The sequence below is a fragment of the Somniosus microcephalus genome, chromosome 19 (assembly GCF_052327205.1).
Source record: "Somniosus microcephalus isolate GS21.2 chromosome 19, FLI_Smic_1.0, whole genome shotgun sequence".
Lineage (NCBI taxonomy): Eukaryota > Metazoa > Chordata > Chondrichthyes > Squaliformes > Somniosidae > Somniosus > Somniosus microcephalus.
This window is the reverse complement of record NC_141005.1, coordinates 38,147,892-38,167,868: the sequence shown is the minus strand read 5'-3', so window position 1 is coordinate 38,167,868 and position 19,977 is coordinate 38,147,892. Positions and strand designations below refer to the sequence as shown.

At 45.2% G+C, this 19,977-nt stretch overlaps 1 protein-coding gene across 5 annotated transcripts in view; it reads right to left on the bottom strand.

The window, feature by feature from the left end:
* The window catches only part of LOC147104343 (P2X purinoceptor 4-like), a 44,649-nt gene that overhangs the window by 15,163 nt on the left and 9,509 nt on the right, over nucleotides 1–19,977 (bottom strand). For all 5 annotated transcript variants that reach the window (XR_015072318.1, XR_015072317.1, XM_085961608.1 and 2 more), the window contains 2 exons: nucleotides 13,865–13,937; nucleotides 9,669–9,765 (listed from right to left, as the gene is read on the bottom strand). Coding sequence is in view for 3 of the 5 variants with exons in the window: in XM_085961608.1 (XP_085817734.1) it covers nucleotides 9,669–9,765; nucleotides 13,865–13,937 (170 nt within the window). In the remaining 2 variants the exon portion in view is untranslated. The remainder of the gene's footprint in view (nucleotides 1–9,668; nucleotides 9,766–13,864; nucleotides 13,938–19,977) is intronic.

Sequence of the window (19,977 nt, the reverse complement as noted above, 5' to 3'; positions counted from 1 at the left end):
AGCAGAGGAGGAGGCCCTAGAAATCTCTGGAGTTGCAGAGCTGCTGGCAGTGGGAGACGGAGAGAGTGGGACCTCCCAGCAACTTGGTGACAGAATTACATCTCATACAGCCACATGGCATACAACACTCACTCATTTGGTGACTAATGTCAGCAGTTAGTGAAATGTCATCATGTGCATAATGGTAACGTTACCCATTCTCATCGTAACACTTCTAATTCATCTCTTTACTCTCCCACAGGTCCATCAAGTGCCCCCCCCCCCCACCCACTGTCCAGCCAGAAGATGAAGATGACTCCTCAGAGGAAGCTCCAGTATCTGAGGGTGCACTGTCAGCAGACCAATGTGCACCCAGCACCTGTGAGACCTGTGAGAGATAGAGTAGTGTTGTCACCTGGTGTCTCACAAGAGCAGATGGTGGAGACAGGAACAGCAGTGGAGACTCCTCGCCAGAGGCGCAGGACGCTCCAGGCTCTGCTGAACTGCATGCAGATGCTGAACCTCGGGGGCCATCGAGAAAGAGGGTGATCTTGGAGGGACAGCAACAATTGTGTGAGGCTCTGGCAGCTTTTGCAGCCGCAGTGTGTGCAAATGTACAGAGAATGGAGGAATCCATCTCCAACATGAACATCACCATTTCGCAGGCGATGGCGATGATGTGCTGTTCCATGGAAAGGATGGCCTCCTGCAGCAAATGCGCCAGTCCAACAAGAACATGTTTGCTGTGAACAACGGATTGCAGACGCTCATTGATCTCATCTCAAGGAGGGATATTAACGTAGACTTGGGCGTTGATCGCCCTACTGATGTGCAGCAAGGTGCTCTCCAGCTTCTTGCTAGCAGGGAAGTACAGGTGGCCCATGAGAGGGATGATGGTGAGAGGAGACATGGAAGTGGGGGTTCTTCTCCCCCGTTGCCTCCCCCTCAGTCAGAGCCCCACATGCTGTCTTGGATCCCGATGGCCGAGTCTGCCCCTGCACAGTTGCAGGAGGAGCGGTCTTTGGCGGGGCCCTCATAGGCTCCAAAACCCAGAGGACATCCGCCAAAAGTGTCTAAACAGTCACAGCAGGGAAGTGAGCAGCCTGTCTCTATCTCTGCTGAAGCCACAGTGGTTGCACCTCATAGAAGCATTCGTAAACGAAAAAAGGCACAATCCTAGATACACAAGGGTATGCACATGGCTGTATGAAAAAATGTTAATGTTAAGTTTCAGTTATATTTATGACGCACATAAATTTATTCCTTTGCACAACTTTCCCATCTTGCCCATTTTTGCCTGCTACCTGGGAAGTGGCTTTGTCACTTGGAGTGAATGGTGAGACATTACTTAACCTCAAACAATGGGGGTTTGGGTGAGAGGAATGGCTTGGTCATTGTAGGACTGCTTTGTGATGTTGTTGGGGTGGGGGGTGCAGAAATTAGTACAGCATCTGACAGCCATATGGATGCACTGGTGCAAGTTAAGTAAATCTGGCCATTATGAGGCCTCCTGGGGAGCAATATGTGCCACTGCTGGTGCCATTCCCACCTCAATTCCTCCTCCTCTTGCTCATGTTCCACCTGTTCCTCCTCCTCCTCTGAAGAGACTGTGCACTCTACGCCTTGCTCCTCCTGCAGCTCCAATTCTCACTGCTGTGCTATGTTGTGCAGCACGCAGCATACAACGATGGTTCTGGAGCCTCCTGAAGCCCTGCTGTTCAGTCATGTCCAGGAAGCTCATCCTCTGCCTGTATACCCTGTATTGGGGGTATCGCCTATGGCACGGTGCACCCCTGTGCTGACCCCATCTCGCCCGTGGAGCATCAGGTCGTTGAGGAGAAAGCTGCTGCTGCTGGTGTTGTTGGTGCTGGGACTCATCTTGATCCGATTTTGAGGTCCAAGGTGAGACAGCATGAGCGGCACCTATGCTGATCTAATAGATAGCAGGTAAAGTGGAGATTGGAAGCACAATCCTTCAATGTTCTGATAGTGACTAGCAATATGGTGAGAGCAGCTTCCAAGGTTGCAGAAATGACCTGCAAACTCCTGACGGCTAAGTCTCTGCACAAAATGGTGTCAGCAAGAGCTTTTCCCATTAGGCAAGGAAGCTGGTGTAATGTGTGAGTATGTGTTTTTCCCAGTTGTCACTTAATGGCCTCACACAATGGCCACTGAGCTTCCACCTCCCCCTCACAGGCGAGGTTCCTGAGGTGCGTGAATCCCGTGCGCAAAAAGTTAGTCAAAACCTGATGTTAAAATGCCTCTTAAGGGTCTCTCAACAAGCAGTTAAGTACTTAAATGAGGTCACCGCCTCTTCCGAGTGAGTCTGTGGCATGCTGGGAAACGCACCCGAGTTAAATGGTCTGGACAGTTGGTGGACGTTAGTCCCACCCTGTCCCACCCCCAAACCCACACGCTCGGCACTGGGAAAATTCAGGCCTATGTGACCATTGTTCATTATCAGCAACATCCTCACCAGTGTGGCTAACTCCTGATTTGTTACTGATTTGTTTTTACTAGATTGGAAGAGAAGTAAAAGGGAGCAAGAAGACTGAAAACCATTAGTAACACAAGAGAAGACATATTAGGAAGCTCCAATCTCTGACAATTCCATCCAATGGTGCTGGGAAAGTTGTGAGAGTTCCCCGAGGGGATTGCAGACCCACTTATTAATATCTTTTGAAGCTCATTGGAATAAAGTGTAAAAATGGGTAAAAATAAGCAGAGTAGGTCAGGATGTAATTGGTAAAATAGATAAGGGAGAACCAGTGGATGTGGTGTATTTGGACTTTCAGAAGGCTTTCGATAAGGTCCCACATAAGAGATTAGCGTGCAAAATTAAGGCACATGGGATTGGGGGCAAGGTATTGACTTGGATAGAGAACTGGTTGGCGGACAGAAAGCAAAGAGTTGGAATAAACGGGTCGTTTTCCGAGTGGCAGGCAGTGACTAGTGGGGTACCGCAAGGATCGGTCCTACGACCCCAGCTGTTCACAATATATATTAATGATCTGGACGAGGGAATTGGATGTAATATCTCCAAATTTGCAGGCGACACAAAGCTGGGTGGGAGGGTATGCTGTGAGGAGGATGTCGTGAAACTCCAGTACGATTTGGACAGGTTGGTTGATTGGGCAGAAACATGGCAAATGCACTATAATGTGGATAAATGTGAGGTTATCCACTTTGGTGGCAAAAACAGGAAGGCAGATTATTATTTGAATGGCAATAGATTGGGAGAAGGGGAAGTGCAAAGAGACCTGGGTGTTTTTGTGCACCAGTCGCTGAAGGTAAGCATGCAGGTGCAGCAGGCGGTTAAGAAGGCAAATGGTATGTTGGCCTTCGTAGCAGGAGGGTTCGAGTACAGGAACACGGATGTCTTGCTACAGTTGTACAGGGCCTTGGTGAGACCACGCCTTGAGTATTATGTGCAGTTTTGGTCACCTTACCTGAGGAAGGACGTTCTTGCCATGGAAGGAGTGCAGCGAAGATTCACCAGGCTGATACCTGGGATGGCAGGAATGACGTATGAGGAGAGATTGTGTCGATTGGGCTTATACTCACTGGAGTTTAGAAGATTGAGAGGGGATCTCATTGAAACCTATAAAATTCTGTCGGGCCTGGACAGACTAGATGCAGGAAGGATGTTTCTGATGGCCAGGGCGTCCAGAACCAGGGGTCATAGTCTAAGGATAAGGGGTAAGCCATTTAGGACTGAAATGAGGAGGAATTTCTTCACCCAGAGAGTGGTGAACCTGTGGAATTCTCTGCCACAGAGGGCGGTGGAGGCCAGTTCATTAAATATATTCAAGAAAGAGTTGGATATATTTCTTAAGACTACAGGGATCAAGGGATATGGGGAAAAGGCAGGGACAGGGTACTGAATTTGGGTGATCAGCCATGATCTCATTGAATGGCGGAGCAGGCTCGAAGGGCCGAATGGCCTACTCCTGCTCCTATCTTCTATGTTTCTATGAAGGGACAGAGAGAGTAACAAAGGTAATAAGGCATCAGTGACGAAGATGACACCAAGGAAAAATAGAAATAAGTCAAAGCTAAAGGCACTATATCTGAATGCGCGAAGCATTCACGACAAAATAGATGAATTAATAGCGCAGATAGAAATTAACAGGTTTGATCTAATAGCCATAACGGAGACATGGTTGTAAAGTGGCCAAGGTTGGGAACTCAATATTCCAGGATACTTAACTTTTAGAAGAGATAGGCAAAATGGAAAGGGAGGAGGGGTAGCCCTGATAATAAAGGATGGGATAAAGACAGTAGAGAGAAAGGATCTTAGCTCTGAAAATCAAGAAGTATAATCAGTTTGGGTGGAGCTAAGAAACAGCAAGGGGCAGAAAACATTGGTGGGAGTTGTTTATAGGCCCCCAAACAGTAGTTGTAATGTAGGGCAGAGTATAAATCAAGAAATTAGAGGCGCATGTAACAAGGGTAATGAAGTAATCATGGGGGACTTTAATCTACATATAGACTGGGCAAACCAAATTTGCAGTAATAGTGTGGAAGACAAATTCATGGAATGTATGCAAGATAGTTTTCTAGATCAGTATGTTGAGGAACCAACTGGGGAACAGGCTATTTTAGATCTAGTATTGTGCAATGAGAAAGGGTTAATTAATAACCTTGTAGTAAAGGGGCCTTTAGGGAAGAGTGACCATAATATGATAGAATTTTATATTGAGTTTGAAAGTGATTTAGTTAAATCTGAAACTAGGGTCTTAAATCTAAACAAAGCAAACTACGTAGGTATGAGGGGCGAGTTGGCTAAGGTAGATTGGGAAACTACATTAAAAGGTATGATGGTAGAGAAGCAATGGCTAGCATTTAAAGAATTGATACATAATTTACAACAAATATACATTCCTTTAAGGTACAAAAACCCCACAGGAAAAGTGGTCCAACCGTGGCTAACAAGAGAAGTTAAAGATAGTATTAGATCAAAGGAAGAAGCTTATAATGTTACCAAAAAGGGTAGTAAGCATGAGGATTGGGAGGATTTTAGAATTCAGCAAAGGAGGACCAAGAAATTGATAAAGAAAGGGAAAATAGAATATGAGAGTAAACTAGCGAGAGACATACAAACAGACTGTAAAAGCCTCTAAAGGTATGCAAAAAGGAAAAGATTAGCAAAAGTAAGTGTGGGTCCCTTAGAGGCTGAGACAGGAAGGTAATGGCAGAGAAATTAAACAAATATTTTGTGTTTATCTTCACGGAAGAAGACGCAAGAAACTTCCCGGAAATAACGGAGAACCAAGGGTCCAGCGAGAATGAGGAACTGAAAGAAATTAGTAGGAATAAATGGGTCTTTTTCGGGGTGGCAGGCAGTGACTAGTGGGGTACCGCAGGGATCAGTGCTTGGGCCCCAGCTATTCACAATATATATCAATGATTTGGATGAGGGAACCAAATGTAATATTTCCAAGTTTGCTGATGACACGAAACTAGGTGGGATTGTGAGTTGTGAGGAAGATGCAAAGAGGCTTCAAGGCGATTTAAACAAGTTGAGTGAGTGGGCAAATACATGGCAGATGCAGTATAACGTGGATAAATGTGAAGTTATCCACTTCGGTAGGAAAAACAGAAAGGCAGAGTATTATTTAAATGGTGATAGATTGGGAAATGTTGATGTACAAAGGGACCTGGGTGTCCTTGTACACCAGTCACTAAAAGCAAACATTCAGGTGCAGCAAGCAGTTAGGAAGGCAAATGGTATGTTGGCCTTCATTGCAAGAGGATTTGAGTACAGGAGCAAGGATGTCTTACTACAGTTATACAGGGCCTTGGTGAGACCACACCTAGAGTGCTGTGTGCTGTTTTGGTCTCCTTACCTAAGAAAGGATATACTTGCCATAGAGGGAGTGCAGTGAAGGTTCACCAGACTGATTCCTGGGATGGCAGGACTGTCGTATGAGGAGAGATTGGGTCGACTAGGCCTGTATTCACTAGAGTTTAGAAGAATGAGGGGATCTCATTGAAACGTATAAAATTCTGACAGGGTTAGACAGACTGGATGCAGGAAGGATGTTTCCCCTGGCTGGGGGGTCTAGAACGAGGGGTCACAGTCTCAGGATACGGGGTAGGACATTTAGGGCTGAGATGAGGAGAAATTTCTTCACTCAGAAGGTGGTGAACCTGTGGCATTCTCTACCTCAGAAGACTGTGGAGGCCAAGTCACTGAATATATTTAAGAAGGAGATAGATAGATTTCTAGACACAAAAGGCATCAAGGGGTATGGGGAGAGAGCGGGAATATGGTATTGCAATAGAGGATCAGCCATGATCGTATTGAATGGTGGAGCAGGCTCGAAGGGCCGAATGGCTGACTCCTGCTCCAATTTTTCTATGTTTCTATGTATTAGTAAAAAAAAATAGTACTGGAGAAATTAATGGGACTGAAAGCCAATAAATCCCCTGGACCTGATGGCCTACATCTTAGAGTTTTGAAAGAGATGGCTATAGAAATAATGGATGCATTGGTTGTCATTTTCCAAAATTCCATATATTCTAGAACGGTTCCCGCGGATTGGAAGGTAGCAAATGTAACCCCACTATTTAAGAAAGGAGAGAGAGAGAAAACGGGGAACTACAGACCAGTTAGCCTGACACCAGGAGTGGGAAAAATGCTAGAATCTATTATGAAGGATGTGGTAACAGGACCCTTAGAAAATAATAATAGGATTGGGCAGAGTCAACACGGGTTTATGAAAGGGAAATCGTGTTTGACGAGTCTATTAAGAATTTTTGAGGTTGTAACTAGCAGAATAGATAAGGGAGAACCAGTGGATGTGGTGTATTTGGATTTTCAGAAGGCATTCGATAAGGTGCCACACAAGATTAAACAAAATTAGGGCTCATGGGATTGGGGGTAATATACTAGCATGGATTGAGGATTGGTTAACGGACAGAAAACAGAGAGTAGGAATAAACGGGTCATTTTCGAGTTGGCAGGCTGTAACTAGTGAGGTACCACAAGGATCAGTGCTTGGGCCTCAGCTATTCACAATCTACATCAATGATTTGGATGAGGGGACCAAATGTAATATATCCAAATTTACTGATGATACAAAGCTGGGTGGGAATATAAGTTGTGAGGAGGATGCAAGGAGGCTTCAAGGGGATATAGACAGGCTAAATGAGTGGGAAAGAACATGGCAAATTGAATATAATGTGGAGAAAAGTGAAGTTATCCACTTTGGTAGGAAAAATAGAAAAGCAGAGTATTTTTTAAACGGTGAGAGATTGGGAAATGATGGTGTTCAGAGGGACCTGGGTGTCCTTGTACACGAATCACTGAAAGTTAACATGCAGGTACAGCAAGCAATTAGGAAAGCAAATGGTATGTTGGCCTTTATTACAAGAGGATTTGAGTATAAGAGTAAAGACGACACTGCAATTATACAGGGCCCTGGTGAGACCACACTTGGAGTATTGTGTACAGTTTTGGTCTCCTTACCTAAGGAAGGGTATACTTGCCTGGGATGGGGGATTGTCCTATGAGGAGAGATTGAGTAGACTAGGCCTATATTCTCTGGAGGTGATCTCACTGAAACATACAAAATTCTTACAGGGCTTGACAGGGTAGATGCAGGGAGGATGTTTCCCCTGGCTGGGGAGTCTAGAACCAGTGGTCACAGTCTCAGAATAAGGGGTCGGCCATTTAGGACTGAGATGAGGAGAAATTTCTTCACTCAGAGGGTGGTGAATCTTTGGAATTCTCTACCCCAGAGGGCTGTGGAGGCTCAGTCGTTGGGGGAAAAATTGGGTTGATTTGAGCCTCTCGTTACCACCTCCGGGGGGCGCTAACGGGGCACAAATCCCCTCGTGCCCGGGCGCAGCGCCGCTAGCAACTCCTGCGAAATTCAGCGGGAGGTTAGCAGCAGCAGTAGCCAATAGTGTCTCGTGGCGCTGCGCCACCGGCGATTACATCATCGCCGTGCACAGTGCCCCGCTTGCGCCCTGGCCACAACCTTGGGTTGTGCCCCCTGACCTATCCCCAGACGATATGTCCGACAGGGTCGGGGGGGGGGGCGTTTTTGCAGCCGCGGCAGCGCTACTTAGAGGGCAGGTGTCGGTTGGCCATTCTTTTTGGGCCGACTGCCAGCACCTGCCCCCTTCCCCTTTTGTCTCGGAGTACCAGCCGCCATCGCTCAGTCCGTCACTCCTCTTGAGCCGGGTTGTTTTCATGGCACCCCGCTCCCAGGTGGTCTAGCAGGGCCCCGGTGTGCGCAGCTCTAGGCCCCTCCCCTTTAATCAGGGGAGGAGGCCTGCAATGACGCGGCACTACTGCATGTAACGCCGCAAAATTCACTGGTAGCGCCCCAAGGAGGGGGAGCACTTCCAGTAGCGCCCTGCCTCCTGCTTGGGGCGCTACTAATGAATTTATGGCGCAGGGGCGTTAATTTTTTGGGGGCACTAAAATTAGCGCCCCAAAGGGGGCACCACCGAATTTTTCCCCCGTTGAGTATATTCAAGACAGAGATCGATAGATTTTTGTATATTAAGGGAATCAAGGAATATGGGGATAGTGCAGGAAAGTGGAGATGAGGTAGAAGATCAGCCATGATCTTATTGATTGGTAGAGCAGGCTCGAAGAGCCAAATGGCCTACTCCTGCTCCTATTTGTTATGTTCTTATGTTCTTAAGTAACATTCCAATGAATTGGAAAGTAGTAACTGGGACCCCCATCATTAAAAAGACTTGTGAGCCTTGCCTCAATTGTGGGGACGGTGTTCAAGACTTTGATGAGGGATAGCATAAATAATCATCTGGAAGGGCAGGGTCAGATTGGACAGGTATTGTCTGACTTGGATTTCATTTTAGGAGATTGCAGATCTAGTGGATAAAGATGAGGCAGTGGATAAATACCTGAATTTCAGGAAAACATTTCTGAAATCCAGGTCACTCACTGTCTCATGTAACAGACTGATTCACAAGGTATGGCCAATAAAATAGGTGGCAAAATATTAGGCTGGATTGATACATGGCTGAAAGAAAGACAGCAAAGAATGGTGGTGCATCGGGGGGTGTCAGAATGAAAACTAGTTGCCAGTGGAGTTCCACAGGGGCCAGTGTTGGGGCTGTTGTTTATCATTTTTATTATCGGCTTAGAGGAGGGAACATTGTCTATGATGTCTAATTTTGCAGATGACATCAAATTGGTTATCATTGGCCACTTTACTCAATGTGTGATAATCCAAGGGGATATTGATAGGATAGGACAGTAGGCAGATAGGTAGCAGTAGGTATTCAACATGGATAAGTGTAAAATTATGAGATTAGACAGAAGTGAAAGTGTCAAATACGTATTAAAAGGCATCATGCTTAAAGTAACAGATGTGAAGAGATATGGAGATTTTGGTGGATATGTCATTTGAACTGTCAATTCAGATTTCAGCTTGATCAGTGGTGAAGAAAGCAAATAAAATGTTGCGATGTAAACTAAGGGTGTGACATATGAGGATAAGGAGATGTTGTTGAAGTTGTACCTGGCCTTGATGAAGCTGCATCTGGAGTAGTCTCCATATTGCAGGAAATATGTGGAATTATTGGAACAAGTCCAGAGCATTGAAAAGGCATTCTCAAATCTGATACATGAACTAATCAAGTTTCTAACCAATATTTTATTGCTAATAATTATCAACAGGACTTTAAACCAATATTTTACTTACTTAGGAATAATTGTATCATTCTCCACAGGGCACCAAGCAAGAATTTCACACGTATTCACATTTTGATTGTATTTGACACATTTTCCAGTTAAAATCCCTAAGATTAAAACAAAACTCACAATTAATAACATTTGTGATCAAAAGGAACACTTTATGCATTTCTCTGTGATTTTTTGCTTAGTAGTGAAAAAGAAATGTTAAAAATTTATCTTGTAGGACTAAGCACGACTGCTCTTTCAAAGTCACAGTCATACTCTACAGAATCATACCTTTCAGCCAATGCCCAGACTCCTCCATCACCATCCCTGGGTATGTCCTGTCCCACTGGCAGGTCAGAACCACCAGAGGTAGAGGCACAGTGGTATACAGTCGGGAAGGAGTGGCCCTGGGAGTCCTCAATATTTGACTCTGGACCCCATGAAGTCTCATGGCATCAGGTCAAACATTGGCAAGCAAACCTCCTGCTGATTACCAACTACTGCCTTACCTCAGCTGATGGATCAGTACCTCTCCATGTTGAACAGAAGAACATAAGAATTAGGAGCAGGAGTGGGCCATACGGCCCCTCGAGCCTGCTCCTCCATTCAATAAGATCGTGGCTGATCTTCAACCTCAACTCCACTTTTTGGCCCGATCTCCATTCCCTTGACTCCCCTCGAGTCCAAAAATCTATCTATCTCAGCCTTGAATCTACTCAATGATTCAGCATCCACAGCACTTTGGGGTAGAGAATTTCAAAGATTTACAACCCTCTGAGTGAAGAAATTCCTCCTCATCTCAGTCTTAAATGGCCGACCCCTTATCCTGAGACTATGCGCCCTAGTCATAGACTTTCCAGCCCGGGGAAACAAGCTCTCGGCTTCTGCCCTGTCAATCCCCCTTGTATGTTTCAATGAGAACACCTCTCATTCTTCTAAACTCCAGAGAGTATAGGCCTAATCTACTCAATCTCTCCTCATAGGTCAACCCCTTCATCCCAGGGATCAATCTAGTGAACCTTCGTTGCACCGCCTCTAAGACAAGTATATCCTTCCTCAAATAAGGAGACCAAAACTGTGCACAGTATTCCAGGTGTGGTCTCACCAAAGCCTTGTACAACTGTAGTAAAACTTTCTTACTCTTATACTCCAACCTCCTTGCAATAACGGCCAACATGCCATTTGCCTTCCTAATTGCTTGCTGTACTTGCAAACTAATTCTCTGTGTTTTCTGTACGAGGACACCTAAATCTCTCTGAATACCAACATTTAATAGTTTCTGACCATTTCAAAAATATTCAGTTTTTCTATTCTTCCTACCGAAGTGAATAACCTTCCATTTCCCCACATTATACTCCATTTGCCACCTTATTATCCACTCACTTAACCACTTGGAAGAAGCACTGAGCGTAGCAAGGGCACTGAATTATACTCTGGGTTGTGGGACTTCAATGTCCATTACCAAGAGTAGCTCAGTAGCACCACAACTGACCAAGCTGGCCGAGTCCTGAAGGACACAGCTACCAGACTGGGCCTGCAGCAGATGAAGAGAGAACCAACACGAGGGGAAAAACCTACTTGACCTCGTCCTCACCAATCTACCTGTCGCAGATGCATCTGTCCATCAGCCCTAGGACATAGCTGAAGGATTTCCTCAGGGCAGTGTCCTCAGCCCAACCATCTTCAGCTGCTTCATCAATGACCTTCCCTCATTCAGAAGGTCAGAAGTGGGGATGTTCGCTGATGATTGCACAGTGTTCAGTTCCATTCGCAGCTTCTCAGATAATGAAGTAGTCTGCGCCCGCATGCAGCAAGACTTGGACGATATTCAGGCTTTGGCTGATAAGTGGCAAGTAACATTCGTGCCACACAAGTGCCAGGCAATGACTATCTCCAACAAGTGAGTCTAGCCACCTCCCCTTGACATTCAACGGGATTACCATCGTTGAATCCCACACCATCAACATCCTGGTGGGGGGGGGTCACCATTGACCAGAAACTTAACTGGACCAGCCACATAAATACTGTGGTTACAAGAGCAGGTCAGAGGGCTGGGTATTTATGTGGCGAGTGACTCACCTCTTGACTTCCCAAAGCCTTTCCACCATCTACAAGACACAAGTCAGGAGTGTGATGGAATACTCTCCACTTGCCTGGATGAGTGCAGCTCCAACAACAATCAAGAAGCTCAACACCATCCAGGACAAAGCAGCCCGCTTGATTGGCACTCCATCTGCCATCTTAAACATTCACTCGCTCCACCACCGGCGTACCGTGGCTGCAGTGTGTACCATCTACAAGATGCACTGCAGCACCTCGCCAAGGCTTCTTCAACAGCACCTCCCAAACCCGCGACCTCTACCACCTAGAAGGACAAGGGCAGCAGGCGCATGGGAACAACACTACCTGCAAGTTCCCCTCCAAGTCACAAACCATCCTAACTTGGAAATATATCACTGTTCCTTCATCATCGCTGGGTCAGAATCCTTGTACATATTAGAGCTGTCAAGCAATTAAAAAAATAATTGCAATTAATCTCACAATTAAAAATTGTAATCTCAGTTAATCTTGGTTTTAATCGCATAGTTAATTAATAATTACTGCATCCATCTCTTTCAAGTTTGTTTTATACATATTTTTAAAAAGTCAGAACAGAATCCCTTTAAATTTAAGCAATATTACTACAAACTGTTAGTAAATGAAGAAATGACTGGAAAAGGATTGCACTTTAATAATGGAAACTAAAAACCAAATCCCGCTAAATTGTAGCCTTGGCCCGACACACTGAACCGAGCCACTATGTGAAAAGGACATCTAAACGCTGCTTGCTATTAGTTACATCACATCAGCAAGCTTTTAAAAACAAATCATTTAATTTAAAACTTAATCTTTACTTTCAGAAGCTGCTAACGCATGCACCATGGGCTCAAGTCACCCCATGAACTGTAAAAATGAGTTCTGAAAATAGTACCTGTCCCAAATCTATGTTCCAATTTTCTGCAACTAGCAATTTTCCTGCGCTCCTACGAATGTTCTTTTTGCTCACTATTACAAACAAGAATTGGGCACCATGGCGCCAAGATGCTACGCTCCGAGTGGAGAAGAGCGTGTGTTTATTCGACAGCACAACCAGCAGAAGAGATGGTCATAGTTCAGCAGGCTAAAGTTCTGGGCTGTTGGTAGGTAAAAATTTATTCCTACCTAGGTACTCTCAGCATAACTTTCACGATTAACGTGCAGTGCAAAAATTAATCTCCAAAAAATTGAGCGCGTTAATCGCAGTGGTTAACAACGACTAATTGACAGCCCTTATATACATATATAGGCCCGCAATTTCCAGCTGTAATGATGGCAAAACTGTCAGCATTCGTCGTTATTACAACTGTGAAACTGACAGCAGCTTCTGCCATCTGCACATGTGCAGTTAAACGCGGAAATCCAGAAGTTGCTGTCAAGTCATTTTGAACTCCCTGGAGCCGGCAATCAATTGAAAGCAATGAACTGACGAAAATTTCCCCTTTTATGCTGGAATATCGCTATTTTAAAAAAAACCAAAAAGTTAAGCCTTTTTGAATGAGGTGTAATTGGGTTTTTAATGGCATACTGAGTCATAATTACTGCTGAACAACCGTTTTGGCCCTGAAAAATGTATTTTATATTTGCGGAATGTCAAATTTTTCCATTATACTAAAAATTCCATAGTTTTTAGTATAATTTTTTTTTTTAAGTTTCTTACATCCCAATTTACTTCAACTTCTGCTTTATTCTTCTGAACCTTGCTGGTGCCCTGTACTTTGGGATTTGGACCTTCATCTTAGTTTCTCAATTTAAAAAAAAACTTCCGCTTCTCTAACAGAATGGTCTGGGGAGGGGGAGCTCTCAACCTATGACCTGAATTCTGCACCTCTGGACCTGGCTTTGATTATTTTAATAGTGATTAGTTGGTTCATTTTGTTGTTTTATTACCAGGTCAGATAGAAAACTGTATCCTGAATGATGCAGAAACGAAGTGGGATTAGTACCTTCAAGGTTTGTCACATGCACTTTAAAAAAAATCACTTTTTAAGTCAGAATTTTCAAACCAAAAACTTTAAAAAAATTAACATGAGTCAATTAAAACACTCCATTTCTTAAGAGGGATCAAGGACCAACATTAGTGTTTTTGATCAGTATTTCATTCTTCACAATACTCTTACAGTAAAATAGAGCTTAACATACCATTGGTGTGAGAGTCCTGGTGTCCAGCTGCACAATCACTGTCTGATTTACATCTAGATGTTTTATTTGGCAACTGAAAAAAAGTAAACATTAGCTTTTAGCAAACTTGTCAAACAGTTAACATAATAAATGCAATTCTGATACACAGCATATGCTTTCACAGCATATGCTGTGCTGATTCGTCAAGAGTAGCCTTTGTGACAGGACCCTTACTTCTTTGGTTTTAATCCTGCTGCAGAACAGGTTTCATGTTTGCCTGACATATGATGTTAGCATCTGTACATCTAAATGTGTGTGCAGATATTTCGTTTAGGAGACTTATCCTTCAGTTAAGTGTGCCATGCCACATGTTCACACAGCAGATCTGGCAGAAACTCTGCATTAGTGGCTATTTGCTGCCATTACTTCTAGAGCAAACAACTGCAGAAGCTGGAAATCCGAAACGAAATTGCTGGAAACATTCAGCAAGTCAGGCAAAGTATATACTTTCTGTTGGCTTTACCATTTCGAATATTTACGAAAAATTAGGTTCTCAACACATCAATATTTATTTGAGGAGCAAAGATCAATTAGGTATGTAGGCACTCACGGAATTTGAGTAAAACGGAGGAATTCTTATTTCTCCCTGCAACTGAATGTTCACTTTGTAGTTTCAATGCTGCTGCAACTTCACATTGGAAGACCACTTAGAGTAGAAAAAGAGAAACATAGTGCAAGCTGAAGCCCCACTCCCAGCGTCCAACAATGAGCATGCTAGAAGAAGTTTTAAATTTTTGTTCCTTTGACCAGCTAAGGCTTCCAGAAATTGGTCGTGAGTCTAGTATTGTCCCCAATATTTATTTAAAGAATAATATACTCAAAGTTAAAGTCCTAACCTCTTAATCGAGACTGCCATTTTTGTTACATTTGTGAGATTAGACAATGATTCCAGAACTCGATTCCGAACAACCCACTGAAAGCCAGCAATGGTAAAAAAAATTTCATACATTTTTTACTTTGGAATATTTTTAATTACATACAGGCTGGTTTACTGAGTGAGTACTCGGGATTAAGGCTATATCCCTTTGGTGATCTTTAAGCATTTTGTAACTAGGATATTTAAGTTTCCAGATGAGTTATGCGGGAAAGCAGACTGTAATATAGAGACTTAACAACTGAAATGGCACTAGAATTATAGGGGGGCGATTTTCCCAGCCCTGGGGAGGCGGGTATGGAGGTGGGACTGCCGGAAAAATGGCAGAATCTGGGAGCGGGTACCCATCCTGCCCCCAAGCCATCTTCCCAGGAGGCGGGTACCCGACCCATGCCGGGGCCCATCTCCTCGAGGTGGGAAGGGGAATAGTGCCAATTAACTGCCTGTTAACAGGTAGTTAACAGGCAGTTTTTTGGCTAATCCCTATTTTGAGCCCTAAAGTGTGGGCTTCCCGACAGTTCCGAACCTCGCCAGGGTCAGCGAGGCGAGGCGGGGGTCGGAGGCGCCGAAATATCCGGTGTGCAGGTGAGTGATGAGTGCAAGTGTGGAGAGGTAAGTGTGTGAGGTGAGTCTAAAGTGTTTTAATAAGATTACTTACCTTTACTACTTCCTCCAGGCTTCATTCCTTTAGGCTGCGGAGCTGCCTCATCTCCACGGCAGAGATGACAGAATGGCCGCTGCATTCTCAGATACAGCAGCCTTCTGATTTCTGCTCCGGAAAGAGGTTTGGTGAGTCTTGAGTACAAGGACTCACCAAAGAAGAGATTGTCAGTGTTTGACAGCTTCTCAAAGCTGTCAAATGATGACAATTCATCTGTCAAAAACTTTTGACAGATGAAACGTCATATGCTGACGTTCTCTGTCACCGGCTTTTCCTTCATTGGCCTGCTAAGCCCGCTGGGCGGGCTTAACAAGGTCAATCAAGAAAAAATAGCGTGGGTTGGCCAGACGTCGATGGAGGCGGGACTAAAACCCGACAAGCAGCAGTTCCGCCTCCATCATGTCCCCACTGATAAAATTACCCTCTATGGGGGTGATTCTAATTGCTTCCCCCCACCCCCCAACGATGGGCAGGAGAAGGTCCGGGCATGGGGGGGGGGGTAAATTTTCAAAAATCAAAAACCTAAATACAACCCGCCGCGGACGCGCCTACTTCCTGTTTAACTGCGATGAGTTAAGCAACCCCCTCTGGAGAGGTGGGTTAGTGATTTTAATATCTAAATTAGGGTAAATTAATGAGATTTCCATTGTGATTTAAGGGTTCGGGAAAGTCGTCATTAAAATGGAGACAAGATTGAGCAGCATTTCATGGGGCTAGTTAAAGGTCAAGAGTCCATAGATTGATAAAGGCTCAGTGCTCACTGCTGCTTTCTCAGTTTGCTCTGGAAGACTATTTGATGACAATACTTGTTGTGAGAGACTTAGTTGTATAGTTTGTAGGTCTTCACACACACAAAACAACTGGATGGGTGGCGCCATGACCACTTTAGATTGGACGTCAGACGAGGAAGGCAATCAGCATCAGTAGCAGCAAGGGCATGCTGTGGAGGGAGCTGCTGGTGAACAACAGGGAGGTGGCACACATTACCAGTGGTTGTGGAAGTCACCACTGCCCTCAACTTTTTTGCCTCTGTTCCTTCCAGGCCTCTGCGGGAGGCATATCAAGGGTCTCCCAGTTGGCTGCACATAAATGCATAAAGTCAACCACAAGGGATTTCGCAAGAAAGGATTCATGCAGGTCTGCGTTAGATTCCCTGGGAGCTGCCATGATGCTTTCATACTGTGTCAGTCCAAAATCCCGACCTGTTTGTGCCCTTAAGGGGTGGCTGCTAGATGACAAAGGATACCCCCTTCAAACCTGGCTGATGACACCTGAGGAACCCCAAGAGCTCTACAATGACAGCCATATGACAACCAGATGTGTCAACAATCAAGCCATCGGAATGCTAAAGGTGCGCTTCAGGTGCCTGGACTGGTCTGGAGGCGCCCTTCAGTACTCGCCACTGAGGGTCTCTAGGATAATCGGTGTGTGCTGCGCTCTGCACAACATAGCACAGCAACGAGGACTTGAGGTGGAGGAGGAACAAGCCACTCATCATTTGATGAGGATACAAATGGAGAGCAGGAGGAAGATGAAGATGGGGCACCCAATGCCACACCAGCCACTCACATTGCTGCTCGGGGTGTCAGAGATTCCCTAATCACTCGAAGTTTCAGTTAGTCACTCACACTGTACTAAAGTAACTATCACATCACCCGGCCCCTCCCCCAGCAACACTAGCAGCCCTGTAACCACCCATTGCACATCTACTAATTGGTCCCCATCAATTCATGTCTTCACATTCATCAACAAGCAACTGAAAAAGCAAATTTACATGCGGCTTGCAAGAATTGTGGTGCAAATGAATACATTTTAGGTGATTTGATTAAAAATAGGAAACTTAATATCATAACATTTTCACAAACACCCATGTCCATACCCTTGGTGAACTACAATGTTTTTCTTTTCCTTTGCTTACCGCTCCTATGTGGTGCAACCCCTGTGGCTTCAGCAGATAGAGGCAGGCTGCTCAGATCCCTGCTCTGACTGTTGAGATGCACTTGGCCGATGACCTCTGGGTGTTGGAGCCCGCGTGGGCCCCGCCAAAGTCTGCTCCACCTGTGCAGGGGCAGATTCAGCCATTTGGAGAGGAAGCAGCATGTCAGGTACTGGTTGGTGGGGGGGGGGGGGGGCGGGGGGTAGGTGGGAGAACTGGTGAGATGTGGGAGCTCTTTGAATAGAGTTCCCACTTCCATGTCCCCTTTCGCCATCATCCCTCTCGGGGACAGCGGCACATCACTCCTACCTCTCTGCAGGCGAGCAGCTTGGTGTAGATCAGTGACACGTTGTAAGGCTGCGGCAATGGTATCTGTTACCCTGTTAAGAAGGCAGGCATGTTGGCATCCAGTGTCTGCACGGCCTGCATTGACTCATTTGATTTCCGCAATTGAAATTCCATGGAGGAACTATCCATGGAAGAAGACATCCTTGCAATGGCCTGTGACATCAATCCATTAATGCTTGAGTTGAACCCCTTCATCCTTTCTACTATTGTGGACAGTGTGCGAGGTAGGACTGCCAGTACCTCGCAGATTTGCTGCAGTGCCTCTATGATTGTCCTTTTCATTGCTGGCCCCTGGGGTTAAGCATTTGTGTCCAGCTAAGCAGAGGTTGGGGAGGAGTGTGCCCTGCGATGCGGACTCCACAGCTGTTCCTGCTACCACTCTCTGCTTGTGCTCACTTGTGAACTGTGAGTCACCAGGTGAAAACCCAACTGTCGAACAGGAGCCACTGAAGTGCGCGTAACTGCACTGGTGCCTAGTAAGCATATGTCCTGTGACAGTGCACCCTCAAAAGGAATCGGCTCCTCTGAGTAACTGTCATCCGGAAAGTCCATGGACTGCTGTTCTATGGGTAAAGGCCCTGAAGGAGAGAAGAGGCGGATATGAATTAGTACTGGCAATGTAAAAATGTTGCTCCTTCGCATAATTAAGATGATCATATTTCACTCATTGCTGAAATCAAGTCAACATGACTGAGTCTTGTACGAGGTGTGAGTTGTTGATATTTAATTCTGTCACTAAGCAGCTGCCAAGTCCCAGTCTCTCCATCTCTGATGGTCAGGGATGCAGATATGCCACTGATCTCAATGGCCTCTTCTGATGATGATGTCAGCTGTGGCAGCCCACCTCCGGTCCTCTCCCTCTCCCTTGTGTTTTGTGCTCTCTTCTCCAGCAACGGGGGAAATGACAGACCTGTGAGTGTCTATAAGGCATGGCTTCACCCAATGGATGCAGTGCATTCGGTGAGGGTGACTATCAGGCAGATGCATCACATTTCATAAAGATTGGGGTGAGTGGCAGTGATGAATGGATAAATGGGAAGGTGAGGAAGTGCAATGAAAGTGAACAATGGGTGTTCTTCAAACTTAAGTGGCTGTGAGGAGTGATGTGATGGAGTACGCCTAACAAGACAGAGTTTGCGGGGGGTTGCACTACAGGATGTAGATTAATCTGCAACTACTCACTTTCTTGACCTGGTTAGGTCATTAAACCACTTCCTGCACTGGATCCAGGTACGGGGCACAATACTCCTGCTGCTAACCTCTTCGGCCAGCTCTAACCACGCCTTCTTGGTGACAGCAGCAGGTTTCTTCTTCAAGTTGCTGGGGAAGATTATCTCCTTCCTGCTCCTTACTACACCGAGCAGTACCTCAAGTGAGACGTTGTTAAATTGGGGCAAAGCCTTTGAACGTCCGGAGTCCATTTTGTAAGTTTGCCATCTCTTTCCAAAACCTCTCAAGTTCTCCAAATTCCATCTCTGAATTGGCCGTTTAAATAGTTGAGTTGAGTTCACATCATGCGGGTGCGCATCACGCCCGCTGACTCGCATTGGAGACGGGAAACCCATAAGTCAAATGATAATTGGGTATCCATGTTGAAATCGGACATTTTGACATGATGAAACATCTTCCGGGTTTCGCCCCCACTATTGCCACCCACTGCTCAGAACCCGCCTCTGCGTTATTATTGGGCCCTTAATATTGAAACCTGTACGTAGCCTGCACTGGTGCTGAACATAGCAAACATAATTAAATCATATTGTTGAAAGATTATTATATTGTCATATTGTTAAACAAGGTGGACCAAGGAAAGATTTGGGTGGGAAAGTTTAGCAAACATTTAATGCATTGTTACATTGTACAGCAATAACTGCCAAGACAAATAGATTAGTGTGAGTTGAGGCACAGAATATGTAGATTTCAACAAGGAGATACTGATGATCTATGAAGCACTGATGAGATCAGAGTATTGTGTCCGGTTCAGCTCCCCATATTTATGAAAAGACATGGTTGCCTTGGGAAAAAGTCAAAAGAAAGCTAACATTTTGGGTAACATCATGCTGTGTGAAATTAGCCTTTAAGCACTTACAAGATTCATATGAAATTCCTTTGTCCATTATTTTTGACGGAGGCGATAACCCATTGGGCTGGGGAAAACAAGAACTTGCAGCATAGGAAGGCCCCGCCCCTCTGGCATAACTTTTTTTGAGGTGGGCGGAGGCTTTTCCCGTCACAAGACAAACTGGAATTCCCAAATC